This window comes from Sorex fumeus, unplaced genomic scaffold, assembly GCF_029834395.1.
Source record: "Sorex fumeus unplaced genomic scaffold, SorFum_2.1 ptg000063l, whole genome shotgun sequence".
NCBI classification, from domain to species: Eukaryota; Metazoa; Chordata; class Mammalia; order Eulipotyphla; family Soricidae; genus Sorex; species Sorex fumeus.
The window spans coordinates 43,161,028-43,179,949 of record NW_026606120.1 but is presented as its reverse complement, the minus strand read 5'-3'; the positions used below and the strand labels follow the sequence as shown (position 1 = coordinate 43,179,949).

Here is an 18,922-nt window from a genome sequence, read left to right as displayed (position 1 = left end):
ATGACCAATGCTCAAAAGGATTATTTTTAGGCAACACTGTTTGAAACATACTCTTTTTTTTTCTTTTTTTGCTTTTTGGGTCACACCAAGCAATGCACAGGGGTCACTCCTGGCTCTGTGCTCAGGAATTACTCCTGGTGGTGCTCAGGGGACCATATGGGATGCTGGAATCCAACCCGGGTTGGCCGCGTGCAAGGCAAACGCCCTACCCACTGTGCTATCGCTCCAGCCCCTGAAACATATTCTTATTAGAGAAATATATTTTATTGATTTGTTCGAGCAGGCACCAGTAATGTCTCCATTGTGAGACTTGTTGTTTCTGTTTTTGGCATATCGAATACACCACGGGGAGCTGGCCAGGCTCTGCCGTGCAGGCAGGATACTCCCGGTACATACAGGCTGGGGAGATAGCACAACAGTAGGGCGTTTGCCTTGCATGCGGCCAACTCGGGTTCAATTCCCCCGCCCTTCTTGGAGAGCCTGACAAGCTACTGAGAGTATCCTGCCCGCACAGCAGAGCCTGGCAAGCTCCCTATGGCATATTCGATATGCCAAAAACAGTAACAACAAATCTCACAATGGAGACTTTCCTGGTGCCGGCTTGAGCAAATTAATGAACAACAGAAATATATTTATTATAAAATATGACAAGTACACTGAAGCAAAAACAATATAGGAAATTCCATATGATACTTTATTATTTGAGGCTATCTAAAATAAAAACTTAAAGGTCAAAAAAAAACCTATTCAACTCAAATATAAAATAACTGATACAAAATTTATTAATGGCTATGCTTTGTTCCCAGGATAAAAGAGAAATTCTTGGGGGGGCCCCCCACAGGTAGGGGTGTCTCCAAGCAATGTCACAAGGGCCACACCCAACAGTGCTCAGACTTTCGGGGTTACACCCAGCCATTCTGGGGGAGGAGGGGTTAACTAATCCCATGCATGCCAAGTATGTGCCCTAATCTTTGTAATATATCCCAGCCCAAAAGAGAAATTCTTTGACAGCATTTATAAACTTTATTTACTAGCGCTCAACTCCCTACTTAATCATGCTTTTAAAATTTTTTATACTTTACTCAGTTGCTATTCCCATGTTCCATCCCTTATTTTTTCCTTTTAAATAATCACTTTTCCCTTTCACTTACCCTCACCACTGATGTCTATTGCCAGGGTATCTCTCTAGTGTAATCTTTACACTAGCTGGTCACAATCTCTTCCATCAAACAGACACTGGTGGAGGGTCTGGTAGTGCAATGTTTTATGAAAAAACTCTACCTGTTGCGCTCACAGGAATCGCTCCTGGTGGTGCTCAGGGGACAATATGGGATGCCAGGGATTGAACATAGGTGGGCCCGTATTCAATGCAAATGCGCTATCCACTGTACTATTGTTCTGGTCCCCTGAAGCCCTGGCATTAACAGAACTTAAATCACAATCGCTAAAATGAAAATTCTTTAAAAACTTCCTTCCTTCCCAGAATAGTTCATTTAAAACAAATATGTGGCTAGAGAGATAGTATAGTAGACAGGGTGCTTGCCTCATATGAGGCCAAGCCAATTCAATCCCTGGCAACCTATAAGGTCCCCTGATCCCTTCCAGGAATGATAACTGAATGCAGAGCTAGGAAGGGGCGGGGGTGGGGGGGGGTCCGCGGGGAGTATCTCACTGATACTCCCAGTTTGCTAAGGAAAAGATAATTTAGTTAATTCTGACAAAGAAGACAAGAGGTAGAGTTTACTGCATAATTTCTTTTGGTTTGGGCCCCAGATCTTCCTAGAGTTTAAATATACACTATGGGGAGCCTGTGAGTGATAAAACTTTAAACTCTGGAAAATAAGGCTTAAGATTTGTTTTTTTTTTTTCCTTTTTGGGTCACACCCAGCAATGCTCTGGGGTTACTCCTGGCTCTGCACTCAGGAATTACTCCTGGCAGTGCTCAGGGGACCATATGGGATGCTGGGAATTGAACCGTGGTCGGCCGTATGCAAGGCAAACGCCCTAACTGCTGTACTATCACTCCAGCCCCAAGATTTGTTTTTCAAAGATTTATGGACTCTTAGCTTTTGGCAATTTCCTACTTAGAATTATTGTGGAAGCAAATTTGTCTTTGGGTCACATCTAGTGGTGCTCAGGGGTTACTTCTGGCTCTGCACTCAGAAATCACTCTTGGCGGTGCCTGGAAGACTGTATGGGATGATGGGGATGAAACTCAGGTTGGCCTGAGTTGTATCATCAAGGCAAACACCCTACTCATTTGTATTACTGCTATCGCCCTCAAATATACTTTTGAGGCCAGGGTTCAATCCCCCAGCACCATTCAAAAATAATCTATTTTAAGCACTTTTATATTAGATGATGGGAAAATGACCTTGAATGAGCTGACATTGCTCCCAAAGAAACTATACTTTATTTGGAAACACACACACACACACACACACACACACACCCTCATTTTCTAATCATTATACCTTGATCACATCTGTGAATGGAGGTAAACATGTTAGACTCCCAGGTAAACTTCCTGGAAATATGGCAGATCATTTTGAAAATGACAGTGGGTTATTCCTAGAGGAAGGGATGTCTACAGAAGAGAAACCAAGTCGTTATTTCTTATAACTTCTTTTATATATTTTTATGCTGTGTAAAAACCTTACTTTTTTTCCCTTTTAGAAACTCTGCAGTAGGGCCTGTGCAATAGGCAGTGAGTTTGCCTTGCACAGGACCAACCTGGGTTCAATTGCTGGCACCCATATGGTTCCCTGAGCCCGCCAGGAGTGATCCTTGGGCACAGAGCCAGGAGTAAGCCCTGAGCACTGCTGGATGTGCCTCTTCCCCTTCCAAAAATATTAAAAATAAAAAACACTACTGGAAGGTGTCAATGGTACACTCACTGGAAAGGAAAAATTGTGGAAGTGGTCACCGGATGTTTCATCAGCAAGTCCACATCCCACCTCTCAGACTGACAGCCAACTACTGTATAACAATAACCAGAAGGAGGCTTTTACTGGCAGAAAGAATGGCCTTAAGATTAATAAGTACACAATTACCATATTTCACTGCATAATCACCACAAATGTATAATAGTTGCAACCTGAATTTGTATGACTCAAGTAATGATTAGTTACATGATACAGGTCTGTTTGATAAACAGAACAGCAACAGATCCACCACTAGCCTATGAACGTGCATATCTTTTCTGGACTATACAAAGTTTGTTTAAAGAGCTGAATTAGGGGCTGGAGCAATAGCACAGCAGGTAGGGCATTTGCCTTGCACGCAGCTGACCCGAGTTCGATTCCCAACGTTCATATGGTGCCCCAAGCACTGCCAGTAGTAATTTCTGAGTGCATGAGCCAGGAGTAACCCCTGTGCATCCCAAAGGTGTGACCCAAAAAAAATAAATAAATAAACAAATAAATAAGAGGTTAATTACTAATGGAGTACAAATGAAATCAGCAGGAAGGTGAAATCACCACCACACATGACAGAGTCAGACTCCCATCTTCTCACACCAAACTGTACTCTGCATCTGCCAGCAATATATTTAAACAGCTAGCTCTGTTCCTTTTACATAGTTTGAGGCAACATAGTGAACAAAATGAAGCACCTTCTCCATAAAAATAAGTAAAAAGTAGGTTATTCAGTGGCCTAACATCTGTCTTGCAGTCACTAGATCTATGTGAAAACAACCCTTTAAAGACCACTTGCACAGTTTCTATGAATAGGTGATGAACAGTGATCACCAATGGAAAACCAGTGGATATATTAAACTCCATCCTTGAACTGTTATGCACAGGCGTAATCTAATAGTTAGGACCTAATAATAACATGAAATAGTCATCAAATAAGTTCTAGAGAGGTTTTCAATCAGCCAAATGAACATTATGAAATGGTTCAAAAAATTTTTTTGCAGGAGGGTTTACACACAGCAATGCTCAGGGGTTCCTCCTGGCTCTGCTCTCAGGAATTACTCCTTATGATGCATGGGGGACCATATGGGATGCTAGGGATCGGACTCAGGTTGGCCGCGTGCAAGGCAAGTTGCAGCCCTACCCACTGTACTATCACTCCAGCCCCCAAATTATGAAATAATTAAATTGAATTTATTTACTTTTCAACAATTCCTGCACCCCCTTCCCACCCCCACTCCACGTTTTTAAGTCATACCTAGTGGTATTTAGGGATTACTCCTGGCACAGCTCAGAAGATCATATAGGATACTGGGTATCAAACCTGGATTGGACATGTGCAAGGAAGGTGCCTTATCCATGTACTATCTCACCAATCCCAGTTTTCAACTACTATTAATGCAAATATATCAACAGAATTTGCAAAAAGTTTTGACTGGCAATAGTTGTGGTAAAACAGAATTTTTTCCAGATCATAGTGAATTGCGTAGGCCATATACCAATATGCTCTGGTACAGAAACAGCTCTGAATTTTATTTTCTATCAGCTGTTTATGTGGAGGAAAGAAATAACTAAATAATCAAACAAACCCCTGAGCACAGCCGGGAGTGGCCCAACCCTTACCCTCACCAAGGATCACAACAGAATAATTTATTTTAATATTCTATAGAACACCAATCTATATCATCTGTCCCTGCTATCCACCAGTTGTTTGAATGATCTCTGCATTCTCCCTGCCCATTCCTTTTATAAAAACTATGAAAAATCTTTCAATTACGCATCAGAAATCATAAACCATCTTACAATATTAAATAACAATAAAACTAAGTTGGTTCACAAACACTTGACTGCTAGTCCATTTTGATTTCAATTGCAGCCCATCTTAGGGTGTATAATTTTTTTCTTTTATTCTCACTTTTCCTTAAACGCATACACACATACTATTTTACTACACACTTATCTCTTGGAATCTAAAAGTGGATTACATAACACATAAAAATTCTACATTTCAGGCCTGGGATCTAACTCGGTAGCAGAGCACAGGTGTTGCATGTATGAGCGCCTAGGCTCAATCCCTAGTTCCAGCCACCATTGCTCAGTGTGATCTCCCAACATAGGAGAGAATTGGAAAGGAAAAGAGGAGAAAATAGAGGAAAATCTACCGTTTTCTAGTGCTCTACAGGATATATCCTGTTATCCAGCTATACATCATCAGCTTAACTGATACTTATTTTACATGTTAATACTTTTATAAAATGGGTAAAAGGAGTAACCATTAGTTTATTTTAAAATCAGAGCACACTGTTTTTGACCAGTATTTTGTGGATATCCAATTGGTGACTCTCTAAACTGACAACCTTTCAAGTTTCTTCCCATCTGTGGAAGATAGTGATGTGTTTAAGTCTTGAATGAATTAAAGTGTCCTACATGTGAACTATTTTTAATAAGACTGTTAAATCTCAAGAGAAACAAATTTAAGAAGTTTCAAGAAAGCAACAAATTTCATCTAAGTGCTAGAATTCTTTCAAGAACACAACAGGCCAATACATGATCATTTAGTGCCAATGATATGAAACACACCTTTTCACCTCTTTCCAAAATTGTTTCACTTCAAAATATTTTAACAAATAGTTGTCAAAATAGTTAACACTTTGATTAATTTAAGAAGTTCTGCTTAATGTCATTTCTGTTATACTTACTAAAGTGTATCTGGAGGTCCAATGATAAGGACTTCCCATCGGTAGAGATCATTGTCATCTATTAAACCTGCTGAAAAGCCTTCGACTGGATTTTTGTTGAGTTCTGTGAAAAAAGAAAAATTTGATTAGAACATTTAGACACTTTATTTTCACCCAACAGTTATATTACAAAACTTAGTTATATGTGTTATAAATTCTAAACTACTAAATGGATCTACTAGCAAAATGGATCAGGTAGTAAAATGTTGCCTACAGCTCAAAACCTCTTCAACTTCTACAACACAAGGAAGTGAGGTGGGAAGCAAATTATTGGGAAGTTCAACTAGTGCTCTCAAATTTTCTTAGACCTTAATTCTATTTTTTTTTTTTTTTGCTTTTTGGATCACACCTGGTGATGCACAGGGGTTACTCCTGGCTCATGCACTCAGGAATTACTCCTGATGGTGCTCAGGGGACCATATGGGATGCTGGGAATTGAACCGGGGTCGGCCGCATGCAAGGCAAAATGCTCTACGCATTGTGCTATCGCTCCAGCCCCTTAGACTTTATTTCTCTACAGAGAGAATACTTGGACACAGTTGGACAATTTAAGAAATAAGAGAACACAAGCAGAAGATTAGAGAAGTGAAGGTACACATGGCCAGCCGACTTTAGAGAAACAGAAAAGGAGTATAAACCTGCAGTTTCTGGGGCCAGAGACACAACACAGCAGGCAGTAATTTGCCCTGCCTGCAGCTAACCTGGGTTCAATCTCAGATACCACATGTGGTCCCTGGAGCATGTAAGCACTGCTGGTTGTGGCCTAAAAATAAAAACAACAACAACAAAAAATCTCCAGTTTCTAAAGACTAAGGGTTTGATGAAATAATAACCCAGTAATGATGGGTGAATTATAAAATATTTTTTTCAGGGGAGTTTTGTTTTATTTTTGGATCACACCAGGCAGTACTCAGGGTTTACTCCTGGCTCTGAGCTCAGGGATCACTTCTGATGGGGCTCGTAGGACTATCTAGGACACTGTGGATCAAACCCAGGTAGGCCACTTGCAAGTGCCCTACCCACTGTACTACTGCTTTAGCCCCAGAATTTTTTCAAGTGTTAATGAGGTATAACAGACATTCTATGAACTGCACGTATTTTAATGACATAGTTTTACAGGTATTAATAGGTGCATATATCTGTGAAGCCATCAACACAATCATGACAGTACAAAGATATGTATGTCATTAACTAGGAATTGAGTACAACTGTTCAAATTAGAAAGTGGGAGGGAGGGGAAGAATTACATATAGAAGAGCAGCTCATATAGAATTTTCTGGGTTTCTAATTCTCAGAATTGCCAAAAACCTGTTTGTAATAAAAGGCTTCCAATCCTCATATAATTTCTGGTATCATACTCAAGGAGCTCATTATAATGATGTCATTGAGGGAAAGGTAGAGCACAAGCCAAGCATATGCAAGGGTCTGATTTCCGTTCCCCATCCCCACCCCTACCCCCCACTGCTGAGAATAGTCCTAAATTCCCAGAGCACCAATAGGTATATTTTCGAAAAAGTAAATAGCAAGGTGGGGCTGGGAATGCAGTACAGTGGTATAAAGCACCGGCCTTACATTTCCTGAGGCCAAGGGTTTCATTACCAGCACCCTGCCCACGCACAAAAGCACATGGGAGCAGGGGTCAGGGGGATTCAGGTATGTCAATGGTGCAACAGTTCAACAGCCAGACCACTGAGTCAACAACACTTAAAACAAGGAATCGAAACTACAACAACCAACTTTAAAAGGGCCAAATAGAAGACAAGGGTTTGATCTGAAGAGATGCAGGTGGAGGGGGGAATGGGGGCTTGGGGAGAGGGAACCTGGGAACACTAGTGAAGAAGCTGATACTTGTGGTGGGATCAGAGCTGGAACACTGAGTCTTAAACTCAACTATGAATAACTTTGTAAAATAAGGTAATTTAATAGAATTTTAAAAAGTATTTAGGTGTAATACAACCCAGAGTGCTATAAAAGACGAACCGGGGGCCAGAGCAATAGTACAGTAAACAGTGTATTCACCTTGCAAACAGGTGACCCAGGTTCAATCCCTGGCAGCTCAAATGGTCCCCTGAACCTGAGCAGGAGTGATCCCTGAGTGTAGAGTCAGAAGTAATCCCTGAGTACTACTGGATGTGGCCCCCCCAATCAACAGGTTTTGGGCCCCATCTCCAACTGCAAGACTTGTAGAGTTTATAATCAGTATTATAGTTCAAAACAAAAAATAAAAACACCAGTTTAGTTTGTTTTATTTTTGTCTCGGGCCATACTTGGAGACACTCAGGGCTTACTCCTGGCTCTATACTCAAGAATCACTCCTAGTGGTTCTCAGGAGACCATATGGGATGCCAGGGACCAAACCCATGTCGGCCATATGCAAGGCAGGCACCTTATCCACTGTACAATCTCTTTGGCTGTGCCAACTTACTTTTAAATAGCTGTCCTAAAACACATATAAACAAATACTAGAAATGAAAAGACACTAAGATAAGAATTTCGTTTTAATAGTGTTTTTGGTTAATGCATTTACTGGATGTTAGCTGTGTTGCAGGTATAATGGTATCTTTATTTGGAGGGGGGCTAGCACACTAGCTAGTACTACTCAAGGCTTACTGCTGAGTCCCATTTTTATTGTCAGTTGAGAAAAGGATGAAATATAGTCTATAGCTATACAGGCATTTATTTTCTACAGTAAATTTACCTCATTTCCAACCTCTTTCTATACAAGAAATATTATAGTCTTCAGCTCATTTCTGGCAACACTGAAGACAAAAGGCTTGTGATTCTCTAACTTACCTAGAAATAATCTAATACATTTTTATTATAAATCCAGTAGAATTCTTAAATGTAGGTAGGTAACCACTGAAACTAGTAGATATGGTTTTTAAAAAAATCCTTTTCCTGGGGGCTGGAGCACTAGCATAGCGGGTAGGGTGTTTGCCTTGCACACGGCCGACCCGGGTTCAATTCCCAGCATCCCACATGGTCCCCTGGGCACCTCCAGGGGTAATTCCTGAGTGCAGAGTCGGGAGTAACCCCTGTGCATTGCCGGTTATGACCCAAAAAGGAAAAAAAAAAAACTCTCTTCCTTTCTCTCTGTTAACATTACTGCAATGACTAGATCAAATGTGTATCAGTTACTGTTCTTGTCAGGCAGTCACACTCCTCACTTGTGGTGCTTGTACATATTCTCCTGTAGTTCTCAAGGGCTAGGGTATGAGGGATCAAACTACTGGCTGTAGTGCTCAATGATGTTTTTTATATTTTAGTGTTTACTCAGGTGACACCCTTTTTAGCTGTATTCACACACCCGGCTTATACAGCAGTCCAAAATTACTGTGGCACAGGAGATGACAAACAGTGAAGCTGCCAGGATCAGACACTGGGGACTGCAAGGCAGGCACTAAGTCACTAAACCATCTTCCACACCCCAAACATGGTAAAAATTAACCTTTAAAAATTCCTTACACTTCCAAAAACCATAACCATTGCTTCTCACTTTTATAGCCAACACATTATAGGCTGTTAAAAATCTTTTGCATGTGTTTTCCAGGCTTTTCTTCTACAGTACCAACTGTATCCACCCCTTGTTTCAAGCAATGCAAAACCACGGAAGAATGTCCATTATCTCACTTCCGTTATAGTTTCTGTTCCTAGCACAGATACTCTTAGGGTATAGATCTTAAATAATAAATTTAGTATGTTTATCATGACAGATATGTAACATACTTTCAAAATTGTTCTCTTGAAGACCAGTTCAAATACATATTCCTCCAAGCCTTCACTAAATAATTTACTAAACAATCATCTTTGGACTCCTAAATTCCTCACAATTATATGTTTAGGATATACTTTTACTAAATTCTTTGATTTGTTTTTGGACCATACTAGCTGTGTTCAGGGCTAATTTCTGGCTTTGTGCTCAGAAACCACTCCTGCCTGGCTCCCATATGGGGCACTGGGAATCAAATCAGGTAGGCTGTGTGCCAAGTCATACGTCCTACTGGCCTACTGGTTGGATTATTTTTCTAGCCCGTACTAAACTCCTCTTTTAGTACATATCTGATAATAACTAAAGTCCCCAATTCCTATAAAATACACTGAACAATTAATCCTACAACATTCACTAAATCCAGTGCACGAAAAGAGGGGCACACTATAACAATGAAGAGACAAAAAGACTTCTGAGACATCTGATGAGAAAAAGAAATTAGGTGGGGGAAGGTGTTTCAAAATTCAGTCAGATCCTGTACAGCAAAGGACCTTTGTAAACCATTTCATTTTGGACTCTATGATGAATCTCTAAAATGATTATTTTTTTTAAAACAATGAAGGATCTTTGCTAAGGAATCATACCACAAAGAACACCCTTGAGATCTATATTCTGAGGAGTCCATGTCGATCTCAAGATATTTTATGGATTCGGTAGGGTCGAATCTGAGGTTTTTAATCTACTTTGAGTTAACGTTCTGTGTTGGTTTGGATATATGGATCGAGTCTAATCTTTTATATGTGGCTATCCAGGTTTCTCAGCTCATTTTGTTAGAGGCTTTTCTTCCTCCACTTTATGCACTGAGTTCCTTTTCACAGATCAACTGTCCATAAATCTGAGGGTTTGTTCAGGTGACTCAATTCTACTCCACTGGCCAAGAGTCTATCTTTATTCCAGTACCATAGTTTTGATTACTATAGGTTTACATAACAATTTAAAGTCAAAAAAAGTAAAATAACCCAAATGACCCGCGATATTTATTGATGAAAATGTTACAGAGCCAGAGTAATTCACCTAGTCACCTGGGTAACTCACCTCTTTTGGTGAGAGTCACTTCTTCCACCTTTGACTTATAGTGTGTTAGTCAAGAGAAAAATGAAGAAATTACAAGAGAAAAATCTCCAGCACAAGGGTATCAGTGAAAAGTCACCGTGGAGGACACTGATGCTACTAAAGACCCAGAAAGAATGGGAAATTCAGCTTTTGCCCCTAAGATTCCTTTAGGACATTCATATACAAATACTGTATGAGTAGAGATAATAGCAATAGTAAGGTGGATAGGTTGCTGATCTTACATGCTGCCCCACCCATGTTTGATCCCCAGTACCCTTATGGACCACTGAGTCCTACCAGGAGTGATCCCTGAGCCAAGAGTCAGGATTAAGCCCTGAGCACAGCAAGGTGTGGCTTCAAAATACTGAAAGAGCTTCCAATTAAACAGACAAACAAGGAAGCATCTTACTAATCTTTCCGACACTGTGTGGCCCAAATATAAACTAGAGAACGGGGAAAGATGGTCCCCAATAAAAATAGCAATTTATGATACCATTATGGTACGTTTTGCAGTGATAACTTTTCTGCTCGAAGCAATAAGAAATCTGAAATTTCTTATCTATGCCTTTAAGGTATTATACCAAGATTCAGAAAAAAGAAGGGTTGTTGCAGAGGATATGTTCATGTCTTTTAATAAAAGGAATCAAAGACATAAATTAAAAATTAAATAAATGTTGATGGGATCACGTCAAACTACATTTAATCACCCCCCCCCCCCCCGCTCATGTTCCTTAGAATTTTACTTTTATATAACATTGGGAAAAAATGGCTTTCCTAAAAAGATCAAAAACATGTCAGATGCTACCAGACAAAAATATATTAAGCACAACACAGAAATAAAGTTTAAATATAAAGGACAGAGTGGGAGAGAGTATTTGCAGCATAACAGGTACAAGTCTAGTATATCCTATATACAAAGAGTTCCTATTTTTTTTTAAATGTCGTAAGGGGGAAACTGCAAACAGTACAAATACAATAGTGGAGAAATAGAAATAGCTAACAAACCCAAAAATCATAGTCCGTTTAGAACACTAAAAAAAAAAAAAAAAAAAAAACCCTTAATCACCATGAATTACAATGTTATTCATGACTGGGTTTCAGGTGTTCCAACACCAATCCCTTCACCAGTGTCGACTTCCCTTCACTAGTGCCCCTAATTTCCCTCCTGCTCTTACCTACACCAGACAGGCACTTTTTTCTTTTCTTTTTTCCTTTAATTGTAAACTGTGATTTATGAATTAAGCAGTACTTTACAACACCTGTCTTGCTGGTGAATGGTCTTATTTTCAGATCCCCAGCATCATCATATGTGATGAGTGTGATCCTGGTAGCTCTGCTCTTTGAATTATACTGTTACACTGCCTCCAATCCCAACATAGGAATACACCCTAAGTATGTATCCCAACTCAAATAATGTTAAGTGCCTGGCTGGTGAGATAATTAAAATTTACAGAGCTTGCCTAGATGGTGACACTGATTCAAATCCTGACACCACAATACTTTATCCCAATTCCATGAGCATGTCAGGTGTGGCCTCTGAGCCGACAGAGCCAGGAGTGGTTTCCTGAGCATGACTGGGTATGGCCTCCAAACAAAACAAAACAAAACAAAAAAAATGTTAGTACGATCATCAGGACATGTACAAGAGCTACAGCAATCCCCAGCAAGCACTATAACCATAATCAGCATGTCTGAATTAAAGAACACAACTCCTGGTGAACATGGGCCAAGCACATTTACTAAAGAAGTACAAACTTCAAGGACCACTGCTGAGTGTGTGTGAACACTGCACCTGGATATTCAACCCTGGTCATTGCAACCACTACCATCAGGAGGAATGGGGATGGAGGAAGAAGGCAGGGCATTCTTGAAAGTTTTGAATATGGTAAAGATGTATACTTACTAACTGCAATTCACAAGAAGAGTGCAAAGAGCTAGAAAGATCTTTCTCAAAAACATTGATACAAAAAAAAATTTAAGTTCTAAAGCAGGTAAAACTAAACAGTATTAGAGATCAGAGCAACCTTTTCTTTAGGAAAGAAAAATGAGTAGCTGATTTTAAATAATAATAATAATAATAATAAAAGAGAGTGACAATAGGATTCTTGGGGGAGGGAGGTGCTACCTAGGTGATAGGTAATGGTTTTGAAATTATGTACACAGAAAACCATCATTAATGATACTGTAAACCAAAGACACCATAGCAATAGTAATTTGCCTTGTTATTTCCAAACAAGGGTACCTTTTTCTCCATTTAATTTCCTAATTTTAAGCTCATGTCATATTGGTCTCTAATTATTTTCCTCACTATTACTGTTTAACAATGACCCTCAAATTCCTTCGCCATCAACCATGACACATATCAGAAACAGATGGTTTTCAAGTAGGGAGGGCAGAATATGTTCAACCCCCACGACAAGTAAATGGAAATATCTATATCAACTGAGGTAAGAATAATTACTTGGGGTTGGAGCGATAGCACACTGAGTAGGGCGTTTGCCTTACAGGCAGCCGACCTGAGTTCAATTCCCAGGATCCCATATGTTCCCCTGAACACCTCCAGGAGTAATTCCTGAATGCAGAGACAGGAGTAGCCCCTGTGCATTGCCTGGTGTGACCCAAAAAGAAAAGGAAAAAAAATCATTACTTTATCCCAATTTAAGTACTTCTCAAATTTAATTTTAGTGAGGCCAGAAAGTACAATGCGTAGGGTGCTTGCCTTGCACATGACTGACCCAGGTTCGATTCCCAGCATTCCAAATGTTCCCTTGAGCTGCCAGGAATGATTCTAGAAGGCAGAGCCAGGTGTAAGCCCTGAGCACCATAGGTGCAGCATAAAAACAAAAAACATTTTAATTTTAGTTCTTAGAAATGCTTTCAAAACCCAATTTCCTTTCACATATACTATACAGCTCTACTTCCTTTTTGCATAATGAAGCTAACTTATTCAAATATTAATATACAGAATTTGCTTTATTTTATTTTGTATTTATATATGTCCATGGTTTAAGCAACCTCAAACTGTTAATATCTCCTAACAGCCACTGACAACATCAAATAAAAATTTCCCAACTGTGATGATGAGGTTCTTGAAACTCTGTTAAAATTTACCCTAAGTTGGACTGGAGAGATAAAATAGTGGACAAGGTGCTGCTTTGCATGTGGCTGACCAGGGCTCAATCCCTGGTACCCTGTATGGTCCCCCAAGTACCACCAGGAATGATTCCTTACAGAAAAACTAGGATTAACCCCTAAGCATGTCTGGGTGTGGCCAAAAAACAAAAAACAAATTAAATTAAATTTACCTGAAGTTCATTAATATCATCTAGAAAAAAAAAAACTCACAAAAAATGATCTCAAAGAAATTAGAGGACCATGATCTCTATTCAAAAATAAAAATGTGTGGAGTTCATGCCCAATTCAATCAGCTAATCAGTGGCTGAATAAACAGCAGTACTCCTACATAAAAAAAAATAAATAAATAAAAGTGTACATTATAAACCAACAGAGATCATAAAAGCAAGATAGAAAAACTTTAAAAGAATAGCCAGGATCAAAGCAGTATTACGGCGAATAGGGCATTGCCTTGCAAACAGCCAACCCAGGTTCAATCCCCAGAATCTGTTATGGTCCCCGGAGCACTTTCAGGAGTAATTAATTCATGAGTGGAGAACCAGAAGTAACCTCTGAGCTTAAGTAACCAGGTGTGGCCCGAAAACCAAGTAAACAAACAAAACCGCAAACCAAGTCCTGTCCCCCAAAAAATATAAGCAAGGACTAAAGAGACATTAAAGCAGGCAGGACACTCGCCTTGTAAACTACCAACCAAGGTTCAATCCCAGGTAGATAATCTTAGAAGACCCTGAGCATAGCCACAAGTGATCCTTGAATGCAGAGCCAAGAATCTTTAGGAGTAAAGATTTAGGAATAAAGATTAAGCTCTGAGCACTTCCATCACCCCCTTCCCACCAGAAAGAAAAGAAAGAAAGAAAGAAAGAAAGAAAGAAAGAAAGAAAGAAAGAAAGAAAGAAAGAAAGAAAGAAAGAAAGAGAGAGAGAGGTTGGGGTTGCAGCACATCCAGCAGTGCTCAGGGATCACTCCTGGTGGGACTTGGGGACTCCTCATATATGATACCAGGATTCGAACCAGCATGCACACCATGGTGTGTGCAAAACAAGTTAACCCCTATACTATGCCTCCACCCCAGTAAAACTTTACACTACAGGCTTTACTGTTTTTAGAAATTAAAAAAAAAAAATTTTAATTTGTGAAAAGACATCCGAACAGGCACTTCCCCAAAGAAGACATTTGCATGCCCAAAGGAATATGAAAAAGTGCTCATCATAACTCATAATTTAGAGAAATGCAAATCAAAACAACTATGAGATACTATCTCACACCTTTGAGAATGGCACATATCAAAACCTCAGGGTACAGCCAGTGTTGGCAGGGTTGTGGTGAGAAAGGAACCCTCATCCATTGTTGGTGGGGATGTCACCTAGTTCAACCTCTATAGGAAGGAATATGGAGAGTTCTCCAAAAAATAGGACTACAACTCCCTTTATGATCCAGCAATACCACTGCCTAGAATCTATGCCCAAATCATAAAACCATTAATTTGAAAGGATATATGCACACCTATCTTCATCACTGCACTTAATTTAATAGCTAAGATATGGAAACAACTCAAATGCCCAATTACAAATGAATGGATCAAGAAGCTGTGGTATACAGAGACTGGCACACATCATAAAGAACAAGAACAACTAGTGCTGGCGCGGATGCAGGCAGAAAGGGACTCTCATTCATTGTTGGTGGGAATGCAGACTGGCCCAGCCTTTCTGGAAAACATATTGGACATTCATCAAAAAACTAGAAATTAAGCTTCCATATGATCCGCTGGAGCGATAGCACAGCGGTAGGGTGTTTGCCTTGCACGCAGCCAACATGGCCGACCCGAGTTCGATTCCTCCGCCCCTCTCGGAGAGCCCGGCAAGCTACCGAGAGTATCTTGCCCGCGTGGCAAAGCCTGGCAAGCTCCCCGTGACGTATTCGATATGCCAAACACAGTAACAACAAGTCTCATGATGGAGACGTTACTGGGCCCGCTCGAGCAAATCGATGACAACGGGAGGACAGTGACAGTGACAGTGATGACCCACAATATCACTTCTGAGAATATATCCTGGTGATGCAAAAGAGCACAATAGAAATGACACCTGCACTTATATGTTTATTGCAGCACTAGCTCACAACAGCCAGAATCTGGAAACAACCCAAATGCCAAAAAAAACACAGATGACTATTTAAAAAATACTATAGATCTACTCAATGGAATACTATGCAGCTGTTAGAAAATATGAAGTCATGAAAATTGCCTATAAGTGGATGGACATGGGGAGTATCATGCTAAGTGAAATGAGTGGAAAGAAAGGGACATAGAGTAATTGCACTCATTTGTGGAATATAAAATAACTTTATGAAACTAACACCCAAGAACAGTAAAGACAAGTGCAGGCGGATTGTCCCATCATTTGGAATCTGCTTCATGTGCTGGGGAAGGAAGCAGTTGGGATGGAGAAGGGACCACTAAGTCAATGATAGTTGGAGGGATCACTCAGGATGGGAGATGTGTGCTGAAAGTAGACTAAGGACCATATATGATGGACTCTCAGTATCTGTATTGCAAATCATGATGCTCAGAGTAGAAAAAGAGTAAGAAGGAAGGTGCCTGCCATAGAGGCAGGGCGTGGGATGGGGTGGGAAAGGTGGGAAAGACACTGGGGATATTGGTGGTGGAAAATGCACACTAGTGGAGCGGTGGTTGTTGAGCATTGCATGACTGAAACTCAATCATGAAAACTGTAACTGTATCTCACAGTGATTCAATAGCACTGTATAATAGCACAGTCCTCCAATTGTTCATCGATTGCTCGAGCAGGCAACAGTAACGTCTCACAACAAATCCCTAAAACTTCTCCCAATTTCCTTAATAAATGTTTTTTGTTTAGGCAAAATGAAAGAGGGGAAAAAATTAAGAAGTTAACAAGTCTTACAATAGAGACGTTACTGGTGCCTACTTGAGCAAATCGATGAACAATGGGAGGACAGTGCTACAGTGCTACTGACAGTGAATTGTATTGTTCTGATTTTCATTTTTTTGTTTTGTTTTGTTTAAGACCACATCCAGCAGTGCTCCAGGAATACCCCAGGCTGTGCTAAGGGGTCACTCCCAATAGTGCTCAAGGGACCACATGGTGTCAAAGAGGCCTCTTGCATATAAAGCATGCTTTTCATGTGCTCAGTCTTTAAGCTATGTTTCCAGTCCTTAAAATGTATTAGTGAAATGAATGGTTGCTTATATGATCAGCATATTTTAGTTTCTATTTATTTTTTTAATGGACCTTGGTCATGATAAAGACTCTTGACAAGGCAGACAGCATAGGGAGAAAGGTTCTTGTATTACAGTTGGCAAACCCTCATTCACATATGGTACCACGAGATAGTAGAGAGAGAAAAGCACTTGCATTGCATTTGGCAGACCTTGATTCACATATGGTACCCTGAGCACCATCAGGGGTCACTCCTGAACAGAGCTAAAATAGCTCTTGAGAACTGCTGGGTGTGGTGCAAAATAACAACAAAAAAAGGTTGCTTGCTTTTAACAAACCTTGGTTTGATCAGCAGCACTGTGTATGATACCCAAGCACCATTCGGAATGACCCAGAGTACAAAGTTATGAGTAAACCCCTTCCAAATCCATCTCCCTGCAAAAATAATTACACAAAACCCTGATAAAATGTATGATAGATGATCAAACATGTAGTCTACTTATAGTTGGGATGAAGGGCAAGTTCTTGGAGTAACAACAACAAAAAAATTGAATTTATTTAAAAAAGAAATACTGTAATCTATCAGATGTCAGTTAGAATAACAGTACTGAGCCATGTAATGTACCCTTTTAATTGGTGTCTCATCTACCATTTTCTTGATAAACTCTAAGCACAAAGTTACAAAAATGAGTGTAATTTAAGACCCAATGCACTTAATATTTACAGCAACCAAACTCTCATCATTTACTTAAGAAAGCAGCCAGTTTTTATTTGTTTTATTATTCAGTTTTTGGGACACATCTGGCAGTGCTCAGGGGTTATTCCTGGCTCTATACTCAGGAATTACTCCTAGCAGTGCTCAGGGGACCGGGGATGGGATGGGATGCCGGAAAGTGTCCTAGCTACTATTAGCTCTGGCCCCAGTAGAACCAATTATTATGTTATGTCAAGAAAGCACTGGCAAGCAAAAGAAATAAATTGTTTTCGCTATGTCATTATCTCATCTAGAAATGCTATGTATTACTCTACTATCAACCTGAATAATCTGATTAGTAAAATGTGATTTAAAGCAATCAGAATTAGGAATATGTCTCAAACAGGGTATGATTTGTAAGTGCAAGGTCTTGTCTGTTCAATTCCCAATACAGAATGGCCCCTTAAGCACTGCCTACAGTGGTCCTGGGGACCCCAAAGCACTGCCAGGTATAAGCCTTTCCAAAAACTAGCAAAAAATACTAAATAAATTCTATATAAGACATTCATATCCAATCTGTGTTTGTGTATTCAAAGCAAGATGTTCTCTCATCGTTTCATAAAAGAACTAGCTAGGGATGTGGCTTAATGGGAGAGCAATTAAATGCTTTGTATGTACAAGAACTGGGTTCAATTCCCACCGCCAGAGAAGGGGAAAGAAGGGAACAGAGAGGGCTGGAGCAGAAGGGCGTTTGCCGTGCATGTGGCTAACCCGGGTTCGATCCCCAGCATCCCATATGGTTCCCTGAGCACCACCAGGAGTAATTCCTCAATGCAAAGCCAGAAGTAACCCCTGTGCATCACCAGGTGAGACTCAAAAAGCCAAAAGAAAAAAAAAAGGGGGGGGGGAGATAGAGAAAAAAGAACAGATCATTACTTATTAAGTATAAACATACGCTAAAGTTTTGTTTATTTATTTTTGCTTATTTGGTCACACCCGCGATGCTCAGTTACTCCTAGCCATAAATTTTATTGAGTAAATTTCCTGTTTAGGACTGTTTGCTGTATTTTTGCAATTGAGGCCAGAGCTTCAGATATTCAAGCATGTGCTTCTACCACTTAGCCACATTTCTAGTCCCTACCTATTTAAATTACCATAGCACAAAATAGTATTTTATCCTCTAATCTGGTTGGAAAGAACACAATTTACCATAGCGATACAAATTTGTTTACTATTTATAATTAAATATTATGTTCTCGGGCTGGAGCGATAGCACAGCGGTAGGGCGTTTGCCTTGCACGCAGCCAACATGGCCGACCCGAGTTCGATTCCTCCGCCCCTCTCGGAGAGCCCAGCAAGCTACCGAGAGTATTCAATATGCCAAACACAGTAACAACAAAGTCTCCAATGGAGACGTTACT

At 40.0% G+C, this 18,922-nt stretch overlaps 1 protein-coding gene across 1 annotated transcript in view; it reads right to left on the bottom strand.

Moving 5' to 3' along the window:
* The window catches only part of UBE2G1 (ubiquitin conjugating enzyme E2 G1), a 102,410-nt gene that overhangs the window by 25,223 nt on the left and 58,265 nt on the right, over positions 1-18,922 (bottom strand). Inside the window, exon 2 of the mRNA XM_056127632.1 lies at positions 5,615-5,717. Within this exon, the coding sequence (XP_055983607.1) occupies positions 5,615-5,717 (103 nt within the window). The remainder of the gene's footprint in view (positions 1-5,614; positions 5,718-18,922) is intronic.